The sequence below is a fragment of the Somniosus microcephalus genome, chromosome 12 (assembly GCF_052327205.1).
Source record: "Somniosus microcephalus isolate GS21.2 chromosome 12, FLI_Smic_1.0, whole genome shotgun sequence".
Classification (NCBI taxonomy): Eukaryota; Metazoa; Chordata; class Chondrichthyes; order Squaliformes; family Somniosidae; genus Somniosus; species Somniosus microcephalus.
The window spans coordinates 1,643,350-1,664,271 of record NC_140998.1 but is presented as its reverse complement, the minus strand read 5'-3'; the positions used below and the strand labels follow the sequence as shown (position 1 = coordinate 1,664,271).

At 59.6% G+C, this 20,922-nt stretch overlaps 1 protein-coding gene across 4 annotated transcripts in view; it reads left to right on the top strand.

The window, feature by feature from the left end:
- Window positions 1-20,922, top strand: part of mlh3 (mutL homolog 3 (E. coli)) — a 147,011-nt gene that overhangs the window by 75,392 nt on the left and 50,697 nt on the right. For all 4 annotated transcript variants that reach the window (XM_086002512.1, XM_086002510.1, XM_086002511.1 and 1 more), the window contains exon 6: window positions 19,309-19,380. In XM_086002512.1, the coding sequence (XP_085858638.1) occupies window positions 19,309-19,380 (72 nt within the window). The remainder of the gene's footprint in view (window positions 1-19,308; window positions 19,381-20,922) is intronic.

The window sequence follows — 20,922 nt, the reverse complement described above, 5'->3', positions numbered from 1 at the left end:
AGTGTTTGGTGCGAAGGGTGTTCGAGGGGTGTGCGAGGGTTTGGTGCGAGGGGTGTGCGAGTGTTTGCTGCGAGGGGTGTGCGAGTGTTTGGTGCGAGGGGTGTGCGAGTGTTTGGTGTGTGAGGGGTGTGCGAGGGTTTGGTGTGAGGGGTGTGCGAGTGTTTGGTGTGAGGGGTGTGCGAGTGTTTGGTGCGAGGGGTGTGCGAGGGTTTGGTGTGGGGTGTGCGAGTGTTTGGTGCGAGGGGTGTGCGAGGGGTGTGCGAGGGTTTGGTGCGAGGGGTGTGCGAGTGTTTGGTGCGAGGGGTGTGCGAGTGTTTGGTGCGAGGGGTGTGCGAGTGTTTGGTGCGAGGGGTGTGCGAGTGTTTGGTGCGAGGGGTGTGCGAGGGGTGTGCGAGTGTTTGGTGCGAGGGGTGTGCGAGTGTTTGGTGCGAGGGGTGTGCGAGTGTTTGGTGCGAGGGGAGTGCGAGTGTTTGGTGCGAGGGGAGTGCGAGTGTTTGGTGCGAAGGGTGTGCGAGTGTTTGGTGCGAAGGGTGTGCGAGTGTTTGGTGCGAAGGGTGTGCGAGGGGTGTGCGAGGGTTTGGTGCGAGGGGTGTGCGAGTGTTTGGTGCGAAGGGTGTGCGAGTGTTTGGTGCGAAGGGTGTGCGAGTGTTTGGTGCGAAGGGTGTGCGAGGGTTTGGTGCGAGGGTTTGGTGCGAGGGGAGTGCGAGTGTTTGGTGCGAGGGGAGTGCGAGTGTTTGGTGCGAGGGGAGTGCGAGTGTTTGGTGCGAAGGGTGTGCGAGTGTTTGGTGCGAAGGGTGTGCGAGGGTTTGGTGCGAGGGTTTGGTGCGAGGGGAGTGCGAGTGTTTGGTGCGAGGGGTGTGCGAGTGTTTGGTGCGAGGGGTGTGCGAGTGTTTGGTGCGAAGGGTGTGCGAGTGTTTGGTGTGAGGGGTGTGCGAGTGTTTGGTGTGAGGGGTGTGCGAGTGTTTGGTGCGAGGGGTGTGCGAGTGTTTGGTGTGTGGGGTGTGCGAGTGCTTGGTGTGAGGGGTGTGCGAGTGTTTGGTGTGAGGGGAGTGCGAGTGTTTGGTGTGAGGGGTGTGCGAGTGTTTGGTGTGGGGTGTGCGAGTGTTTGGTGTGAGGGGTGTGCGAGTGTTTGGTGTGAGGGGTGTGCGAGTGTTTGGTGTGGGGTGTGCGAGTGTTTGGTGTGAGGGGTGTGCGTGTGTTTGGTGAGAGGGGTGTGCGAGTGTTTGGTGTGAGGGGTGTGCGAGTGTTTGGTGTGGGGTGTGCGAGTGTTTGGTGTGAGGGGTGTGCGTGTGTTTGGTGTGAGGGGTGTGCGAGTGTTTGGTGTGAGGGGTGTGCGTGTGTTTGGTGTGAGGGGTGTGCGAGTGTTTGGTGCGAAGGGTGTGCGAGTGTTTGGTTCGAGGGGTGTTCGAGGGTTTGGTGCGAGGGGAGTGCGAGTGTTTGGTGCGAGGGGTGTGCGAGTGTTTGGTGCGAGGGGTGTGCGAGTGTTTGGTGCGAGGGGTGTGCGAGGGTTTGGTGCGAGGGGTGTGCGAGTGTTTGGTGCGAGGGGTGTGCGAATGTTTGGTGCGAGGGGGGTGCGAGTGTTTGGTGCGAGGGGGGTGCGAGTGTTTGGTGCGAGGGGTGTGCGAGTGTTTGGTGCGAGGGGTGTGCGAGTGTTTGGTGCGAGGGGTGTGCGAGTGTTTGGTGCGAGGGGTGTGAGTGTTTGGTGCGAGGGGTGTGCGAGGGTTTTGTGCGAGGGGTGTGCGAGTGTTTGCGAGGGGTGTGCGAGTGTTTGGTGCGAGGGGTGTGCGAGTGTTTGGTGCGAGGGGTGTGAGTGTTTGGTGCGAGGGGTGTGAGTGTTTGGTGCGAGGGGTGTGCGAGTTTTTGGTGCGAGGGGTGTGCGAGGGTTTGGTGTGGGGTGCGAGTGTTTGGTGTGAGGGGTGTGCGAGTGTTTGGTGTGAGGGGTGTGCGAGTGTTTGGTGTGAGGGGTGTGCGAGTGTTTGGTGCGAGGGGTGTGCGAGTGTTTGGTGCGAGGGGTCTGCGAGTGTTTGGTGCGAGGGGTGTGCGAGTGTTTGGTGCGAGGGGTGTGCGAGTGTTTGGTGTGAGCGGTGTGCGAGTGTTTGGTGCGAGGGGTTTGCGAGTGTTTGGTGCGAGGGGTGTGCGAGTGTTTGGTGCGAGGGGTGTGCGAGTGTTTGGTGTGAGGGGTGTGCGAGTGTTTGCTGCGAGGGGTGTGCGAGGGTTTGGTGTGGGGTGTGCGAGTGTTTGGTGCGAGGGGTGTGCGAGGGGTGTGCGAGGGTTTGGTGCGAGGGGTGTGCGAGTGTTTGGTGCGAGGGGTGTGCGAGTGTTTGGTGCGAGGGGTGTGCGAGTGTTTGGTGCGAGGGGTGTGCGAGGGGTGTGCGAGTGTTTGGTGCGAGGGGAGTGCGAGTGTTTGGTGCGAGGGGAGTGCGAGTGTTTGGTGCGAAGGGTGTGCGAGTGTTTGGTGCGAAGGGTGTGCGAGTGTTTGGTGCGAAGGGTGTGCGAGGGTTTGGTGCGAGGGGTGTGCGAGGGTTTGGTGCGAGGGGTGTGCGAGGGTTTGGTGCGAGGGGTGTGCGAGTGTTTGGTGCGAAGGGTGTGCGAGTGTTTGGTGCGAAGGGTGTGCGAGTGTTTGGTGCGAAGGGGGTGCGAGGGTTTGGTGCGAGGGGAGTGCGAGTGTTTGGTGCGAGGGGAGTGCGAGTGTTTGGTGCGAGGGGAGTGCGAGTGTTTGGTGCGAAGGGTGTGCGAGTGTTTGGTGCGAAGGGTGTGCGAGTGTTTGGTGCGAAGGGTGTGCGAGTGTTTGGTGCGAAGGGTGTGCGAGGGTTTGGTGCGAGGGTTTGGTGCGAGGGGAGTGCGAGTGTTTGGTGCGAGGGGTGTGCGAGTGTTTGGTGCGAGGGGTGTGCGAGTGTTTGGTGCGAGGGGTGTGCGAGGGTTTGGTGTGAGGGGTGTGCGAGTGTTTGATGTGAGGGGTGTGCGAGTGTTTGGTGCGAGGGGTGTGCGAGGGTTTGGTGTGAGAGGTGTGCGAGTGTTTGGTGTGAGGGGTGTGCGAGTGTTTGGTGTGAGGGGTGTGCGAGTGTTTGGTGTGAGGGGTGTGCGTGTGTTTGGTGAGAGGGGTGTGCGAGTGTTTGGTGTGAGGGGTGTGCGAGTGTTTGGTGTGGGGTGTGCGAGTGTTTGGTGTGAGGGGTGTGCGTGTGTTTGGTGTGAGGGGTGTGCGAGTGTTTGGTGTGGGGTGTGCGAGTGTTTGGTGTGAGGGGTGTGCGTGTGTTTGGTGTGAGGGGTGTGCGAGTGTTTGGTGTGAGGGGTGTGCGAGTGTTTGGTGTGGGGTGTGCGAGTGTTTGGTGCGAGGGGTGTGCGAGTGTTTGGTGTGAGGGGTGTGCGAGTGTTTGGTGCGAGGGGTGTGCGAGTGTTTGGTGTGAGGGGTGTGCGAGTGTTTGGTGTGAGGGGTGTGCGAGTGTTTGGTGTGAGGGGTGTGCGTGTGTTTGGTGTGAGGGGTGTGCGAGTGTTTGGTGTGGGGTGTGCGAGTGTTTGGTGTGAGGGGTGTGCGAGTGTTTGGTGTGAGGGGTGTGCGAGTGTTTGGTGCGAGGGGTGTGCGAGGGTTTGGTGCGAGGGGTGTGCGAGGGTTTGGTGCGAGGGGTGTGCGAGTGTTTGGTGTGAGGGGTGTGCGAGTGTTTGGTGTGTGGGGTGTGCGAGGGTTTGGTGCGAGGGGTGTGCGAGTGTTTGGTGCGAGGGGTGTGCGAGTGTTTGGTGCGAGGGGTGTGCGAGTGTTTGGTGCGAGGGGTGTGCGAGGGTTTGGTGCGAGGGGTGTGCGAGGGTTTGGTGCGAGGGGTGTGCGAGTGTTTGGTGTGAGGGGTGTGCGAGGGTTTGGTGCGAGGGGTGTGCGAGTGTTTGGTGCGAGGGGTGTGCGAGGGTTTGGTGCGAGGGGTGTGCGAGGGTTTGGTGCGAGGGGTGTGCGAGGGTTTGGTGCGAGGGGTGTGCGAGTGTTTGGTGTGAGGGGTGTGCGAGTGTTTGGTGTGTGGGGTGTGCGAGGGTTTGGTGCGAGGGGTGTGCGAGTGTTTGGTGCGAGGGGTGTGCGAGTGTTTGGTGCGAGGGGTGTGCGAGGGTTTGCTGTGGGGTGTGCGAGTGTTTGGTGTGAGGGGTGTGCAAGGGGTGTGCGAGGGTTTGGTGTGAGGGGTGTGTGAGTGTTTGGTGTGAGGGGTGTGCGAGTGTTTGGTGCGAGGGGTGTGCGAGGGTTTGGTGCGAGGGGTGTGCGAGTGTTTGGTGCGAGGGGTGTGCGAGTGTTTGGTGTGAGGGGTGTGCGAGGGGTGTGCGAGTGTTTGGTGCGAGGGGTGTGCGAGGGTTTGGTGCGAGGGGTGTGCGAGTGTTTGGTGTGAGGGGTGTGCGAGTGTTTGGTGCGAGGGGTGTGCGAGGGTTTGGTGCGAGGGGTGTGCGAGTGTTTGGTGCGAGGGGTGTGCGAGTGTTTGGTGTGAGGGGTGTGCGAGTGTTTGGTGTGGGGTGTGCGAGTGTTTCGTGTGAGGGGTGTGCGAGTGTTTCGTGTGAGGGGTGTGCGAGTGTTTGGTGCGAGGGGTGTGCGAGTGTTTGGTGCGAGGGGTGTGCGAGTGTTTGGTGCGAGGGGTGTGCGAGGGTTTGGTGCGAGGGATGTGCGAGGGTTTGGTGCGAGGGGTGTGCGAGTGTTTGGTGTGAGGGGTGTGCGAGTGTTTGGTGTGAGGGGTGTGCGAGTGTTTGGTGTGAGGGGTGTGCGAGTGTTTGGTGTGAGGGGTGTGCGAGTGTTTTGTGTGAGCGGTGTGCGAGTGTTTCGTGTGAGGGGTGTGCGAGTGTTTGGTGCGAAGGGTGTGCGAGTGTTTGGTGCGAGGGGTGTGCGAGTGTTTGGTGCGAAGGGTGTGCGAGTGTTTGGTGTGGGGGGTGTGCGAGGCTTTGGTGTGGGGGGTGTGCGAGTGTTTGGTGTGAGGGGTGTGCGAGTGTTTGGTGTGAGGGCTGTGCGAGTGTTTGGTGTGAGGGGTGTGCGAGTGTTTGGTGCGAGGGGTGTGCGAGGGTTTGGTGCGAGGGGTGTGCGAGTGTTTGGTGCGAGGGGTGTGCGAGTGTTTGGTGTGTGGGGTGTGCGAGTGCTTGGTGTGAGGGGTGTGCGAGTGTTTGGTGTGAGGGGTGTGCGAGTGTTTCGTGTAAGGGGTGTGCGAGTGTTTCGTGTGAGGGGTGTGCGAGTGTTTGGTGCGAGGGGTGTGCGAGTGTTTGGTGCGAAGGGTGTGCGAGTGTTTGGTGGGAGGGGTGTGCGAGTGTTTGGTGCGAGGGGTGTACGAGGGTTTGGTGCGAGGGTTTGGTGCGAGGGGTGTGCGAGTGTTTGGTGCGAGGGGAGTGCGAGTGTTTGGTGCGAAGGGTGTGCGAGTGTTTGGTGCGAGGGGTGTGCGAGGGTTTGGTGCGAAGGGTGTGCGAGTGTTTGGTGCGAAGGGTGTGCGAATGTTTGGTGCGAAGGGTGTGCGAGTGTTTGGTGCGAAGGGTGTTCGAGGGGTGTGCGAGGGTTTGGTGCGAGGGGTGTGCGAGTGTTTGCTGCGAGGGGTGTGCGAGTGTTTGGTGCGAGGGGTGTGCGAGTGTTTGGTGTGTGAGGGGTGTGCGAGGGTTTGGTGTGAGGGGTGTGCGAGTGTTTGGTGTGAGGGGTGTGCGAGTGTTTGGTGCGAGGGGTGTGCGAGGGTTTGGTGTGGGGTGTGCGAGTGTTTGGTGCGAGGGGTGTGCGAGGGGTGTGCGAGGGTTTGGTGCGAGGGGTGTGCGAGTGTTTGGTGCGAGGGGTGTGCGAGTGTTTGGTGCGAGGGGTGTGCGAGTGTTTGGTGCGAGGGGTGTGCGAGTGTTTGGTGCGAGGGGTGTGCGAGGGGTGTGCGAGTGTTTGGTGCGAGGGGTGTGCGAGTGTTTGGTGCGAGGGGTGTGCGAGTGTTTGGTGCGAGGGGAGTGCGAGTGTTTGGTGCGAGGGGAGTGCGAGTGTTTGGTGCGAAGGGTGTGCGAGTGTTTGGTGCGAAGGGTGTGCGAGTGTTTGGTGCGAAGGGTGTGCGAGGGTTTGGTGCGAGGGGTGTGCGAGTGTTTGGTGCGAAGGGTGTGCGAGTGTTTGGTGCGAAGGGTGTGCGAGTGTTTGGTGCGAAGGGTGTGCGAGGGTTTGGTGCGAGGGTTTGGTGCGAGGGGAGTGCGAGTGTTTGGTGCGAGGGGAGTGCGAGTGTTTGGTGCGAGGGGAGTGCGAGTGTTTGGTGCGAAGGGTGTGCGAGTGTTTGGTGCGAAGGGTGTGCGAGGGTTTGGTGCGAGGGTTTGGTGCGAGGGGAGTGCGAGTGTTTGGTGCGAGGGGTGTGCGAGTGTTTGGTGCGAGGGGTGTGCGAGTGTTTGGTGCGAAGGGTGTGCGAGTGTTTGGTGTGAGGGGTGTGCGAGTGTTTGGTGTGAGGGGTGTGCGAGTGTTTGGTGCGAGGGGTGTGCGAGTGTTTGGTGTGTGGGGTGTGCGAGTGCTTGGTGTGAGGGGTGTGCGAGTGTTTGGTGTGAGGGGAGTGCGAGTGTTTGGTGTGAGGGGTGTGCGAGTGTTTGGTGTGGGGTGTGCGAGTGTTTGGTGTGAGGGGTGTGCGAGTGTTTGGTGTGAGGGGTGTGCGAGTGTTTGGTGTGGGGTGTGCGAGTGTTTGGTGTGAGGGGTGTGCGTGTGTTTGGTGAGAGGGGTGTGCGAGTGTTTGGTGTGAGGGGTGTGCGAGTGTTTGGTGTGGGGTGTGCGAGTGTTTGGTGTGAGGGGTGTGCGTGTGTTTGGTGTGAGGGGTGTGCGAGTGTTTGGTGTGGGGTGTGCGAGTGTTTGGTGTGAGGGGTGTGCGTGTGTTTGGTGTGAGGGGTGTGCGAGTGTTTGGTGTGAGGGGTGTGCGAGTGTTTGGTGTGGGGTGTGCGAGTGTTTGGTGTGAGGGGTGTGCGTGTGTTTGGTGAGAGGGGTGTGCGAGTGTTTGGTGCGAGGGGTGTGCGAGGGTTTGGTGCGAGGGGTGTGCGAGGGTTTGGTGCGAGGGGTGTGCGAGTGTTTGGTGCGAGGGGTGTGCGAGTGTTTGGTGTGTGGGGTGTGCGAGTGTTTGGTGCGAGGGGTGTGCGAGTGTTTGGTGCGAGGGGTGTGCGAGTGTTTGGTGCGAGGGGTGTGCGAGGGTTTGCTGTGGGGTGTGCGAGTGTTTGGTGTGAGGGGTGTGCAAGGGGTGTGCGAGGGTTTGGTGTGAGGGGTGTGTGAGTGTTTGGTGTGAGGGGTGTGCGAGTGTTTGGTGCGAGGGGTGTGCGAGTGTTTGGTGCGAGGGGTGTGCGAGGGTTTGGTGCGAGGGGTGTGCGAGTGTTTGGTGCGAGGGGTGTGCGAGTGTTTGGTGTGAGGGGTGTGCGAGGGTTTGGTGCGAGGGGTGTGCGAGTGTTTGGTGCGAGAGGTGTGCGAGTGTTTGGTGTGAGGGGTGTGCGAGGGTTTGGTGCGAGGGGTGTGCGAGTGTTTGGTGTGAGGGGTGTGCGAGTGTTTGGTGCGAGGGGTGTGCGAGGGTTTGGTGCGAGGGGTGTGCGAGTGTTTGGTGCGAGGGGTGTGCGAGTGTTTGGTGTGAGGGGTGTGCGAGTGTTTGGTGTGGGGTGTGCGAGTGTTTCGTGTGAGGGGTGTGCGAGTGTTTCGTGTGAGGGGTGTGCGAGTGTTTGGTGCGAGGGGTGTGCGAGTGTTTGGTGCGAGGGGTGTGCGAGTGTTTGGTGCGAGGGGTGTGCGAGGGTTTGGTGCGAGGGATGTGCGAGGGTTTGGTGCGAGGGGTGTGCGAGTGTTTGGTGTGAGGGGTGTGCGAGTGTTTGGTGTGAGGGGTGTGCGAGTGTTTGGTGTGAGGGGTGTGCGAGTGTTTGGTGGGAGGGGTGTGCGAGTGTTTGGTGCGAAGGGTGTGCGAGTGTTTGGTGCGAGGGGTGTGCGAGTGTTTGGTGCGAAGGGTGTGCGAGTGTTTGGTGCGAGGGGTGTGCGAGTGTTTGGTGCGAGGGGTGTGCGAGTGTTTGGTGCGAGGGGTGTGCGAGGGTTTGGTGCGAGGGGTGTGCGAGTGTTTGGTGCGAGGGGTGTGCGAGTGTTTGGTGCGAGGGGTGTGCGAGTGTTTGGTGCGAGGGGTGTGCGAGGGGTGTGCGAGTGTTTGGTGCGAGGGGTGTGCGAGTGTTTGGTGTGGGGGGTGTGCGAGGCTTTGGTGTGGGGGGTGTGCGAGTGTTTGGTGTGAGGGGTGTGCGAGTGTTTGGTGTGAGGGGTGTGCGAGTGTTTGGTGCGAGGGGTGTGCGAGTGTTTGGTGTGAGGGGTGTGCGAGTGTTTGGTGCGAGGGGAGTGCGAGGGTTTGGTGCGAGGGGTGTGCGAGGGTTTGGTGCGAGGGGTGTGCGAGTGTTTGGTGCGAGGGGTGTGCGAGTGTTTGGTGCGTGGGGTGTGCGAGTGCTTGGTGTGAGGGGTGTGCGAGTGTTTGGTGTGAGGGGTGTGCGAGTGTTTTGTGTGAGCGGTGTGCGAGTGTTTCGTGTGAGGGGTGTGCGAGTGTTTGGTGCGAAGGGTGTGCGAGTGTTTGGTGCGAGGGGTGTGCGAGTGTTTGGTGCGAAGGGTGTGCGAGTGTTTGGTGTGAGGGGTGTGCGAGTGTTTGGTGCGAGGGGTGTGCGAGTGTTTGGTGCGAGGGGTGTGCGAGGGTTTGGTGCGAGGGGTGTGCGAGTGTTTGGTGCGAGGGGTGTGCGAGTGTTTGGTGCGAGGGGTGTGCGAGTGTTTGGTGCGAGGGGTGTGCGAGTGTTTGGTGTGGGGGGTGTGCGAGGCTTTGGTGTGGGGGGTGTGCGAGTGTTTGGTGTGAGGGGTGTGCGAGTGTTTGGTGTGAGGGCTGTGCGAGTGTTTGGTGTGAGGGGTGTGCGAGTGTTTGGTGCGAGGGGTGTGCGAGGGTTTGGTGCGAGGGGTGTGCGAGTGTTTGGTGCGAGGGGTGTGCGAGTGTTTGGTGTGTGGGGTGTGCGAGTGCTTGGTGTGAGGGGTGTGTGAGTGTTTGGTGTGAGGGGTGTGCGAGTGTTTCGTGTAAGGGGTGTGCGAGTGTTTCGTGTGAGGGGTGTGCGAGTGTTTGGTGCGAGGGGTGTGCGAGTGTTTGGTGCGAAGGGTGTGCGAGTGTTTGGTGCGAGGGGTGTGCGAGGGTTTGGTGCGAGGGTTTGGTGCGAGGGGTGTGCGAGTGTTTGGTGCGAGGGGTGTGCGAGTGTTTGGTGCGAGGGGAGTGCGAGTGTTTGGTGCGAAGGGTGTGCGAGTGTTTGGTGCGAGGGGTGTGCGAGGGTTTGGTGCGAAGGGTGTGCGAGTGTTTGGTGCGAAGGGTGTGCGAATGTTTGGTGCGAAGGGTGTGCGAGTGTTTGGTGCGAAGGGTGTTCGAGGGGTGTGCGAGGGTTTGGTGCGAGGGGAGTGCGAGTGTTTGGTGCGAGGGGTGTGCGAGTGTTTGGTGCGAGGGGTGTGCGAGGGATGTGCGAGTGTTTGGTGCGAGGGGTGTGCGAGGGTTTGGTGCGAGGGGTGTGCGAGTGTTTGGTGCGAGGGGTGTGCGAGTGTTTGGTGCGAGTGGTGTGCGAGTGTTTGGTGCGAGGGGTGTGCGAGGGTTTGGTGCGAAGGGTGTGCGAGTGGTGCGAAGGGTGTGCGAGTGTTTGGTGCGAAGGGTGTTCGAGGGGTGTGCGAGGGTTTGATGCGAGGGGAGTGCGAGTGTTTGGTGCGAGGGGTGTGCGAGTGTTTGGTGCGAGGGGTGTGCGAGTGTTTGGTGCGAGGGGTGTGCGAGGGTTTGGTGCGAGGCCTGTGCGAGTGTTTGGTGCGAGGGGTGTGCGAGTGTTTGGTGCGAGGGGTGTGCGAGGGTTTGGTGCGAGGGGTGTGCGAGTGTTTGGTGTGAGGGGTGTGCGAGTGTTTGGTGTGAAGGGTGTGCGAGTGTTTGGTGCGAAGGGTGTGCGAGTGTTTGGTGTGAGGGGTGTGCGAGTGTTTGGTGTGAGGGGTGTGCGTGTGTTTTGTGTGAGCGGTGTGCGAGTGTTTCGTGTGAGGGGTGTGCGAGTGTTTGGTGCGAGGGGTGTGCGAGTGTTTGGTGCGAAGGGTGTGCGAGTGTTTGGTGGGAGGGGTGTGCGAGTGTTTGGTGCGAGGGGTGTACGAGGGTTTGGTGCGAGGGGTTTGCGAGGGGTGTGCGAGGGTTTGGTGCGAGGGGTGTGCGAGTGTTTGGTGCGAGGGCTGTGCGAGTGTTTGGTGCGAGGGGAGTGCGAGTGTTTGGTGTGAGGGGTGTGCGAGTGTTTGGTGCGAGGGGTGTGCGAGTGTTTGGTGCGAGGGGTGTGCGAGTGTTTGGTGTGAGGGGTGTGCGAGTGTTTGGTGCGAGGGGTGTGCGAGGGTTTGGTGTGAGGGGTGTGCGAGTGTTTGGTGTGAGGGGTGTGCGAGTGTTTGGTGTGAGGGGTGTGCGAGTGTTTGGTGTGAGGGGTGTGCGAGTGTTTGGTGCGAGGGGTGTGCGAGTGTTTGGTGCGAGGGCTGTGCGAGTGTTTGGTGCGAGGGGTGTGAGTGTTTGGTGCGAGGGGTGTGCGAGGGGTGTGCGAGTGTATGGTGCGAGGGGTGTGCGAGTGTTTGGTGCGAGGGGTGTGCGAGTGTTTGGTGCGAGGGGTGTGCGAGGGTTTGGTGTGGGGTGTGCGAGTGTGTGGTGCGAGGGGTGTGCGAGTGTTTGGTGTGAGTGGTTTGCGAGTGTTTGGTGTGAGGGGTGTGCGAGTGTTTGGTGTGAGGGGTGTGCGAGTGTTTCGTGCGAGGGGTGTGCGAGTGTTTGGTGCGAGGGGTGTGCGAGTGTTTGGTGCGAGGGGTGTGCGAGTGTTTGGTGCGAGGGGTGTGCGAGTGTTTGGTGCGAGGGGTGTGCGAGTGTTTGGTGTGAGGGGTGTGAGTGTTTGGTGTGGGGGTGTGCGAGGGGTGTGCGAGGGTTTGGTGTGAGGGGTGTGCGAGTGTTTGGTGTGAAGGGTGTGCGAGTGTTTGGTGTGAAGGGTGTGCGAGGGGTGTGCGAGTGTTTGGTGCGAGGGGTGTGCTAGTGTTTGGTGCGAGGGGTGTGCGAGTGTTTGGTGCGAGGGGTGTGCGAGTGTTTGGTGTGAGGGGTGTGCGAGTGTTTGGTGTGAGGGGTGTGCGAGTGTTTGGTGTGAGGGGTGTGCGAGTGTTTGGTGGGAGGGGTGTGCGAGTGTTTGGTGGGAGTGGTGTGCGAGTGTTTGGTGTGAGGGGTGTGCGAGTGTTTGGTGTGAGGGGTGTGCGAGTGTTTGGTGTGAGGGGTGTGCGAGTGTTTGGTGTGAGGGGTGTGCAAGTGTTTGGTGCGAGGGGTGTGCGAGGGTTTAGTGTGGGGTGTGCGAGTGTTTCGTGTGAGGGGTGTGCGAGGGTTTGGTGTGAGGGGTGTGCGAGGGTTTGGTGTGAGGGGTGTGCTAGTGTTTGGTGTGAGGGGTGTGCGAGTGTTTGGTGTGAGGGGTGTGCGAGTGTTTGGTGTGAAGGGTGTGCGAGTGTTTGGTGTGAGGGGTGTGCGAGTGTTTGGTGTGAGGGGTGTGCGAGGGGTGTGCGAGTGTTTGGTGTGAGGGGTGTGCGAGGGGTGTGCGAGGGTTTGGTGTGAGGGGTGTGCGAGGGTTTGGTGTGAGGGGTGTGCGAGTGTTTGGTGCGAGGGGTGTGCGAGGGTTTGGTGTGGGGTGTGCGAGTGTTTGGTGTGAGGGGTGTGCGAGGGGTGTGCTAGGGTTTGGTGTGAGGGGTGTGCGAGGGTTTGGTGTGAGGGGTGTGCGAGTGTTTGGTGTGAGGGGTGTGCGAGTGTTCGGTGCGAGGGGTGGCGAGTGTTTGGTGTGAAGGGTGTGCGAGTGTTTGGTGTGAGGGGTGTGCGAGTGTTTGGTGTGAGGGGTGTGCGAGTGTTTGGTGTGAGGGGTGTGCGAGTGTTTGGTGTGAGGGGTGTGCGAGTGTTTGGTGTGAGGGGTGTGCGAGTGTTTGGTGTGAGGGGTGTGCGAGGGTTTGGTGTGTGGGGTGTGCGAGTGTTTGGTGTGAGGGGTGTGCGAGTGTTTCGTGTGAGGGGTGTGCGAGTGTTTGGTGTGAGGGGTGTGCGAGTGTTTGGTGTGAGGGGTGTGCGAGGGTTTGGTGTGAGGGGTGTGCGAGTGTTTGGTGTGTGGGGTGTGCGGGTGTTTGGTGTGAGGGGTGTGCGAGTGTTTGGTGCGAGGGGTGTGCGAGTGTTTGGTGTGAGGGGTGTGTGAGTGTTTGGTGTGAGGGGTGTGCGAGTGTTTGCTGTGAGGGGTGTGCGAGGGTTTGGTGTGAGGGGTGTGCGAGTGTTTGGTGCGAGGGGTGTGCGAGTGTTTGGTGCGAGGGGTGTGCGAGTGTTTGGTGTGAGGGGTGTGCGAGTGTTTGGTGCGAGGGGTGTGCGAGGGTTTGGTGTGAGGGGTGTGCGAGTGTTTGGTGTGAGGGGTGTGCGAGTGTTTGGTGTGAGGGGTGTGCGAGTGTTTGGTGCGAGGGGTGTGCGAGTGTTTGGTGCGAGGGGTGTGCGAGTGTTTGGTGCGAGGGCTGTGCGAGTGTTTGGTGCGAGGGGTGTGAGTGTTTGGTGCGAGGGGTGTGCGAGGGGTGTGCGAGGGGTGTGCGAGTGTATGGTGCGAGGGGTGTGCGAGTGTTTGGTGCGAGGGGTGTGCGAGTGTTTGGTGCGAGGGGTGTGCGAGGGTTTGGTGTGGGGTGTGCGAGTGTGTGGTGCGAGGGGTGTGCGAGTGTTTGGTGTGAATGGTTTGCGAGTGTTTGGTGTGAGGGGTGTGCGAGTGTTTGGTGCGAGGGGTGTGCGAGTGTTTCGTGCGAGGGGTGTGCGAGTGTTTGGTGCGAGGGGTGTGCGAGTGTTTGGTGCGAGGGGTGTGCGAGTGTTTGGTGCGAGGGGTGTGCGAGTGTTTGGTGCGAGGGGTGTGCGAGTGTTTGGTGTGAGGGGTGTGAGTGTTTGGTGTGGGGGTGTGCGAGGGGTGTGCGAGGGTTTGGTGTGAGGGGTGTGCGAGTGTTTGGTGTGAAGGGTGTGCGAGTGTTTGGTGTGAAGGGTGTGCGAGGGGTGTGCGAGTGTTTGGTGCGAGGGGTGTGCTAGTGTTTGGTGCGAGGGGTGTGCGAGTGTTTGGTGTGAGGGGTGTGCGAGTGTTTGGTGTGAGGGGTGTGCGAGTGTTTGGTGGGAGGGGTGTGCGAGTGTTTGGTGGGAGTGGTGTGCGAGTGTTTGGTGTGAGGGGTGTGCGAGTGTTTGGTGTGAGGGGTGTGCGAGTGTTTGGTGTGAGGGGTGTGCGAGTGTTTGGTGTGAGGGGTGTGCGAGTGTTTGGTGCGAGTGGTGTGCGAGGGGTGTGCGAGAGTTTGGTGTGAGGGGTGTGCGAGTGTTTGGTGTGAGGGGTGTGCGAGGGTTTGGTGTGGGGTGTGCGAGTGTTTCGTGTGAGGGGTGTGCGATGGTTTGGTGTGAGGGGTGTGCGAGGGTTTGGTGTGAGGGGTGTGCTAGTGTTTGGTGTGAGGGGTGTGCGAGTGTTTGGTGTGAGGGGTGTGCGAGTGTTTGGTGTGAAGGGTGTGCGAGTGTTTGGTGTGAGGGGTGTGCGAGTGTTTGGTGTGAGGGGTGTGCGAGGGGTGTGCGAGTGTTTGGTGTGAGGGGTGTGCGAGGGGTGTGCGAGGGTTTGGTGTGAGGGGTGTGCGAGGGTTTGGTGTGAGGGGTGTGCGAGTGTTTGGTGCGAGGGGTGTGCGAGGGTTTGGTGTGGGGTGTGCGAGTGTTTGGTGTGGGGTGTGCGAGTGTTTGGTGTGAGGGGTGTGCGAGGGGTGTGCGAGGGTTTGGTGTGAGGGGTGTGCGAGGGTTTGGTGTGAGGGGTGTGCTAGTGTTTGGTGTGAGGGGTGTGCGAGTGTTTGGTGTGAGGGGTGTGCGAGTGTTCGGTGCGAGGGGTGGCGAGTGTTTGGTGTGAAGGGTGTGCGAGTGTTTGGTGTGAGGGGTGTGCGAGTGTTTGGTGTGAGGGGTGTGCGAGTGTTTGGTGTGAGGGGTGTGCGAGTGTTTGGTGTGAGGGGTGTGCGAGTGTTCGGTGCGAGGGGTGGCGAGTGTTTGGTGTGAAGGGTGTGCGAGTGTTTGGTGTGAGGGGTGTGCGAGTGTTTGGTGTGAGGGGTGTGCGAGTGTTTGGTGTGAGGGGTGTGCGAGTGTTTGGTGTGAGGGGTGTGCGAGGGTTTGGTGTGTGGGGTGTGCGAGTGTTTGGTGTGAGGGGTGTGCGAGTGTTTCGTGTGAGGGGTGTGTGAGTGTTTGGTGTGAGGGGTGTGCGAGTGTTTGGTGTGAGGGGTGTGCGAGTGTTTGCTGTGAGGGGTGTGCGAGGGTTTGGTGCGAGGGGTGTGCGAGTGTTTGGTGCGAGGGGTGTGCGAGTGTTTGGTGCGAGGGGTGTGCGAGTGTTTGGTGCGAGGGGTGTGCGAGTGTTTGGTGCGAGGGGTGTGCGAGGGTTTGGTGCGAGGGGTGTGCGAGTGTTTGGTGCGAGGGGTGTGCGAGTGTTTGGTGTGAGGGGTGTGCGAGTGTTTGGTGTGAGGGGTGTGCGAGTGTTTGCTGTGAGGGGTGTGCGAGGGTTTGGTGTGAGGGGTGTGCGAGTGTTTGGTGCGAGGGGTGTGCGAGTGTTTGGTGCGAGGGGTGTGCGAGTGTTTGGTGCGAGGGGTGTGCGAGTGTTTGGTGCGAGGGGTGTGCGAGGGTTTGGTGCGAGGGGTGTGCGAGTGTTTGGTGTGAGGGGTGTGCGAGTGTTTGGTGTGAGGGGTGTGCGAGTGTTTGGTGTGAGGGGTGTGCGAGTGTTTGGTGCGAGGGGTGTGCGAGTGTTTGGTGCGAGGGGTGTGCGAGTGTTTGGTGTGAAGGGTGTGCGAGTGTTTGGTGTGAGGGGTGTGCGAGTGTTTGGTGCGAGGGGTGTGCGAGTGTTTGGTGCGAGGGGTGTGCGAGGGGTGTGCGAGTGTTTGGTGCGAGGGGTGCGAGTGTGGTGCGAGGGGTGTGCGAGTGTTTGGTGCGAGGGGTGTGCGAGTGTTTGGTGTGAGGGGTGTGCGAGGGTTTGGTGTGGGGGGTGTGCGAGTGTTTGGTGTGAGGCGTGTGCGAGTGTTTGGTGTGAGGGGTGTGCGAGTGTTTGGTGGGAGGGGTGTGCGAGGGTTTGGTGCGAGGGTTTGGTGCGAGGGGTGTGCGAGTGTTTGGTGCGAGGGGTGTGCGAGTGTTTGGTGCGTGGGGTGTGCGAGTGCTTGGTGCGAGGGGTGTGCGAGTGTTTGGTGTGAGGGGTGTGTGAGTGTTTCGTGTGAGGGGTGTGCGAGTGTTTCGTGTGAGGGGTGTGCGAGTGTTTGGTGCAAGGGGTGTGCGAGTATTTGGTGCGAGGGGTGTGCGAGTGTTTGGTGCGAGGGGTGTGCGAGTGTTTGGTGTGAAGGGTGTGCGAGTGTTTGGTGGGAGGGGGGTGTGAGGGGTGTGCGAGTGTTTGGTGCGAGGGGTGTGCGAGTGTTTGGTGCGAGGGGTGTGAGTGTTTGGTGCGAGGGGTGTGCGAGTGTTTGGTGCGAGGGGTGTGCGAGTGTTTGGTGCGAGGGGTGTGCGAGGGTTTGGTGCGAGGGGTGTGCGAGGGTTTGGTGCGAGGGGTGTGCGAGTGTTTGGTGCGAGGGGTGTGCGAGTGTTTGGTGCGAGGGGTGTGCGAGTGTTTGGTGCGAGGGGTGTGCGAGTGTTTGGTGCGAGGGGTGTGCGAGTGTTTGGTGCGAGGGGTGTGCGAGTGTTTGGTGCGAGGGGTGTGCGAGTGTTTGGTGCGAGGGGTGTGCGAGTGTTTGGTGCGAGGGGTGTGCGAGTGTTTGGTGCGGGGGGTGTGCGAGGGTTTGGTGCGGGGGGTGTGCGAGTGTTTGGTGTGAGGGGTGTGCGAGTGTTTGGTGTGAGGGCTGTGCGAGTGTTTGGTGTGAGGGGTGTGCGAGTGTTTGGTGCGAGGGGTGTGCGAGGGTTTGGTGCGAGGGGTGTGCGAGGGGTGTGGTGCGAGGGGTGTGCGAGCGTTTGGTTCGAGGGGTGTGCGAGCGTTTGGTGTGTGGGGTGTGCGAGTGTTTGGTGTGAGGGGTGTGCGAGTGTTTCGTGTGATGGGTGTGCGAGTGTTTCGTGTGAGGGGTGTGCGAGTGTTTGGTGTGAGGGGTGTGCGAGTGTTTGGTGCGAAGGGTGTGCGAGTGTTTGGTGCGAGGGGTGTGCGAGTGTTTGGTGCGAGGGGTGTGCGAGTGTTTGGTGCGAGGGGTGTGCGAGTGTTTGGTGCGAGGGGTGTGCGAGTGTTTGGTGCGAGGGGTGTGCGAGTGTTTGGTGTGAGGGGTGTGCGAGTGTTTGGTGCGAAGGGTGTGCGAATGTTTGGTGGGAGGGGTGTGGGAGTGTTTGGTGCGAGGGGTGTGCGAGTGTTTGGTGCGAGGGGTGTGCGAGTGTTTGGTGCGAGGGGTGTGCGAGTGTTTGGTGCGAGGGGTGTGCGAGTGTTTGGTGCGAGGGGTGTGCGAGTGTTTGGTGCGAGGGGTGTGCGAGTGTTTGGTGCGAGGGGTGTGCGAGTGTTTGGTGCGAGGGGTGTGGGAGTGTTTGGTGCGAGGGGTGTGGGAGGGTTTGGTGTGAGGGGTGTGCGAGTGTTTGGTGTGAGGGGTGTGCGAGGGTTTGGTGTGAGGGGTGTGCGAGTGTTTGGTGTGAGGGGTGTGCGAGTGTTTGGTGTGAGGGGTGTGCGAGTGTTTGGTGTGAGGGGTGTGCGAGGGTTTGGTGTGCGAGGGTTTGGTGTGCGAGGGTTTGGTGCGAGGGGTGTGCGAGTGTTTGGTGTGAGGGGTGTGCGAGTGTTTGGTGTGAGGGGTGTGCGAGGGTTTGGTGTGCGAGGGTTTGGTGCGAGGGGTGTGCGAGGGTTTGGTGCGAGGGGTGTGCGAGTGTTTGGTGCGAGGGGTGTGCGAGTGTTTGGTGTGAGGGGTGTGCGAGTGTTTGGTGTGAGGGGTGTGCGAGTTTTTGGTGTGAGGGGTGTGCGAGTGTTTGGTGTGAGGGGTGTGCGAGTGTTTGGTGTGAGGGGTGTGCGAGTGTTTGGTGTGAGGGGTGTGCGAGTGTTTGGTGTGAGGGGTGTGCGAGTGTTTGGTGTGAGGGGTGTGCGAGTGTTTGGTGTGAAGGGTGTGCGAGTGTTTGGTGTGAGGGGTGTGCGAGTGCTTGGTGTGAGGGGTGTGCGAGTGCTTGGTGTGAGGGGTGTGCGAGTGTTCGGTGTGAGGGGTGTGCGAGTGTTTGGTGTGAGGGGTGTGTGAGTGTTTGGTGTGAGGGGTGTGCTAGTGTTTGGTGTGAGGGGTGTGAGTGTTTGGTGTGAAGGGTGTGCGAGTGTTCGGTGTGAGGGGTGTGCGAGTGTTTGGTGTGAGGGGTGTGCGAGTGTTTGGTGTGAGGGGTGTGCGAGTGTTTGGTGTGAAGGGTGTGCGAGTGTTTGGTGTGAGGGGTGTGCGAGTGCTTGGTGTGAGGGGTGTGCGAGTGTTTGGTGTGAGGGGTGTGCGAGTGTTCGGTGTGAGGGGTGTGCGAGTGTTTGGTGTGAGGGGTGTGCGAGTGTTTGGTGTGCGAGTGTTTGGTGTGAGGGGTGTTTGGTGTGAAGGGTGTGCGAGGGGTGTGCGAGTGTTTGGTGTGAGGGGTGTGCGAGTGTTTGGTGTGAGGGGTGTGCGAGTGTTTGGTGTGAGGGGTGTGCGAGTGTTTGGTGTGAGGGGTGTGCGAGTGTTTGGTGTGAGGGGTGTGCGAGTGTTTGGTGTGAGGGGTTTGCGAGTGTTTGGTGTGAGGGGTGTGTGAGTGTTTGGTGTGAGGGGTGTGCTAGTGTTTGGTGTGAGGGGTGTGAGTGTTTGGTGTGAAGGGTGTGCGAGTGTTTGGTGTGAAGGGTGTGCGAGTGTTAGGTGTGAAGGGTGTGCGAGTGTTTGGTGTGAAGGGTGTGCGAGTGTTTGGTGTGAAGGGAGTGCGAGGGGTGTGCGAGGGTTTGGTGTCAAGTGTGTGCTAGTGTTTGGTGCGAGGGGTGTGCGAGTGTTTGGTGTGAAGGGTGTGTGAGGGTTTGGTGTGGGGTGTGCGAGTGTTTGGTGTGAGGGGTGTGCGAGGGGTGTGCGAGTGTTTGGTGCGAGGGGTGTGCGAGTGTTTGGTGTGAGGGGTGTGCGAGTGTTTGGTGTGAAGGGTGTGCGAGGGGTGTGCGAGGGTTTGGTGTGAAGGGTGTGTGAGGGGTGTGCGAGTGTTTGGTGCGAGGGGTGTGCGAGTGTTTGGTGTGAGGGGTGTGCGAATGTTTGGTGTGAGGGGTGTGCGAGTGTTTGGTGTGAGGGGTGTGCGAGTGTTTCGTGTGAAGGGTGTGCGAGTGTTTGGTGTGAGGGGTGTGCGAGTGTTTGGTGCGAGGGGTGTGCGAGTGTTTGGTGTGAGGGGTGTGTGAGTGTTTGGTGTGAGGGGTGTGCGAGTGTTTGGTGTGAGGGGTGTGCGAGTGTTTGGTGTGAGGGGTGTGCGAGTGTTTGGTGTGAGGGGTGTGCGAGTGTTTGGTGTGAGGGGTGTGCGAGTGTTTGGTGTGAGGGGCGTGCGAGTGTTTGGTGTGAGGGGTGTGCGAGTGTTTGGTGTGAGGGGTGTGCGAGTGTTTGGTGTGAGGGGTGTGCGAGTGTTTGGTGTGAGGGGTGTGCGAGTGTTTGGTGTGAGGGGTGTGCGAGTGTTTGGTGTGAAGGGTGTGCGAGGGTTTGGTGTGAAGGGTGTGTGAGGGGTGTGCGAGTGTTTGGTGTGAGGGGTGTGCGAGTGTTTGGTGCGAGGGGTGTGCGAGTGTTTGGTGCGAGGGGTGTGCGAGTGTTTGGTGTTAAAGGTGTGCGAGGGTTTGGTGCGAGGGGTGTGCGAGTGTTTGGTGCGAGGGGTGTGCGAGTGTTTGGTGCGAGGGGTGTGCGAGGGTTTGGTGTGAGGGGTGTGCGAGTGTTTGGTGTGAGGGGTGTGTGAGTGTTTGGTGTGAGGGGTGTGCTAGTGTTTGGTGTGAGGGGTGTGAGTGTTTGGTGTGAAGGGTGTGCGAGTGTTTGGTGTGAGGGGTGTGCGAGTGTTTGGTGTGAAGGGTGTGCGAGGGGTGTGCGAGGGTTTGGTGCGAGGGGTGTGCGAGGGTTTGGTGTGAAGGGTGTGTGAGGGGTGTGCGAGTGTTTGGTGTGAGGGGTGTGCGAGTGTTTGGTGCGAGGGGTGTGCGAGTGTTTGGTGTGAAGGGTTTGCGAGGGGTGTGCGAGGGTTTGGTGTGAAGGGTGTGTGAGGGGTGTGCGAGTGTTTGGTGTGAGGGGTGTGCGAGTGTTTGGTGTGAGGGGTGTGCGAGTGTTTGGTGTGAAGGGTGTGCGAGGGTTTGGTGTGAGGGGTGTGCGAGTGTTTGGTGCGAGGGGTGTGCGAGTGTTTGGCATATTTGTGGACGTGTCTAACTGGTGGTTTTGTGTTGTAGGGGGTAATCTGGTGGTGTTGGTTGATCAGCATGCCGCCCATGAGCGAGTGCGACTTGAACAGCTGATTTCAGGTGAGGAAGCTGTTTGGAGGGAGCATGACGGTGCTAGCACGTGAGATTTAAATTATTTATAGGGCATGGCATTGTGCCCAGGTTATGCGATGTGTGTGACTCTGGCAAGTCAGACACATGGGATACTTGTCTTTATTAGCCAAGGCATCGAATACAAGAGCAGGGTGGTTATGCTTAAACTGTATCAACCACGAGTTAGACCGCAGCTAGAATACTGCATGCAGTTCAGGTCACCACATTACAGGAAAGATGTGATTACACTAGAGAGGATACATAGAAACATAGAAGATAGGAGCAGGAGTAGGCCATTCGGCCCTTCGAGCCTGCTCCACCATTCAATGCAATCATGGCTGATCATCCAATTTCAGTACCCGGTCACTGCTTTCTCCCCATACCCCTGGATCCCTTTAGCCTTAAGAAATATATCCAACTCCTCCTTGAATATATTTACTGCCTTTTGTGGTAGAATTCCACAGGTTCACCACTCTCTGGGTGAAGAAATTCCTCCTCATTTTTGTCCTAAATGGCTTACCCCTTATCCTTAGACTGTGACCCCTAGTTCTGGACTCCCCGACCATCGGGAACATCATTCCTGCATCTAGTCTGTCCAGTCCTGTCAGAATTTTATAAGTTTCAATGAGATCCCCTCTCATTCTTCTAAACTCCAGCGAGTACAAGCCCAATCGACACAATCTCTCCTCATACGCCATTCCTGCCATCCCAGGTATCAGTCTGGTGAATCTTCGCTGAACTCCTTCCATGGCAAGAACATCCTTCCTCAGATAAGGCGACCAAAACTGCACACAATACTCAAGGTGTGGTCTCACCAAGGCCCTGTACAACTGCAGCAAGACATCCTTGTTCCTGTACTCAAACCCTCTCGCTACGAAGACCAACATGCCATTTGCCTTCTTAACCGCCTGTTGCACCTGCATGCTTACCTTCAGCGACTGGTGCACAAGGACACCCAGGTCTCGTTGCACTTCTTCTCCCAATCTATTGCCATTCAGATAATAATCTGCCTTCCTGTTTTTGCCACCAAAGTGGATAACCTCACATTTATCCACGTTATATTGCATCTGCCATGCTTTTGCCCAATCACCCAACCTGTCCAAATCATCCTGGAGTTTCTCGGCATCCTCCTCACAGCACACACGCCCACCCAGCTTTGTGTCGTCTGCAAATTTGGAGATATTACATCTAGTTCCCTTGTCTAGATCATTAATACATATTGTGAATGGCTAGGGTCCAAGGACCGATCCCTGCGGTACCCCACTAGTCACTGCCTGCCACTCGGAAAAAGACCCGTTTATTCCAACTCTTTGCTTTCTGTCTGCCATACCTTACCCCCAATCCCATGTGCCTTAACTTTACACGCTACTCTCTTATGCGGGACCTTATCAAAAGCCTTCTGAAAGTCCAAATACACCACATCCACTGGTTCTCCCTTATCTATTTTACCAGTTACATCCTCAAAAAATTCCAGTAGATTAGTCAAGCACGATTTACCTTTTGTAAATCCATGTTGACTTTGTCCGATCC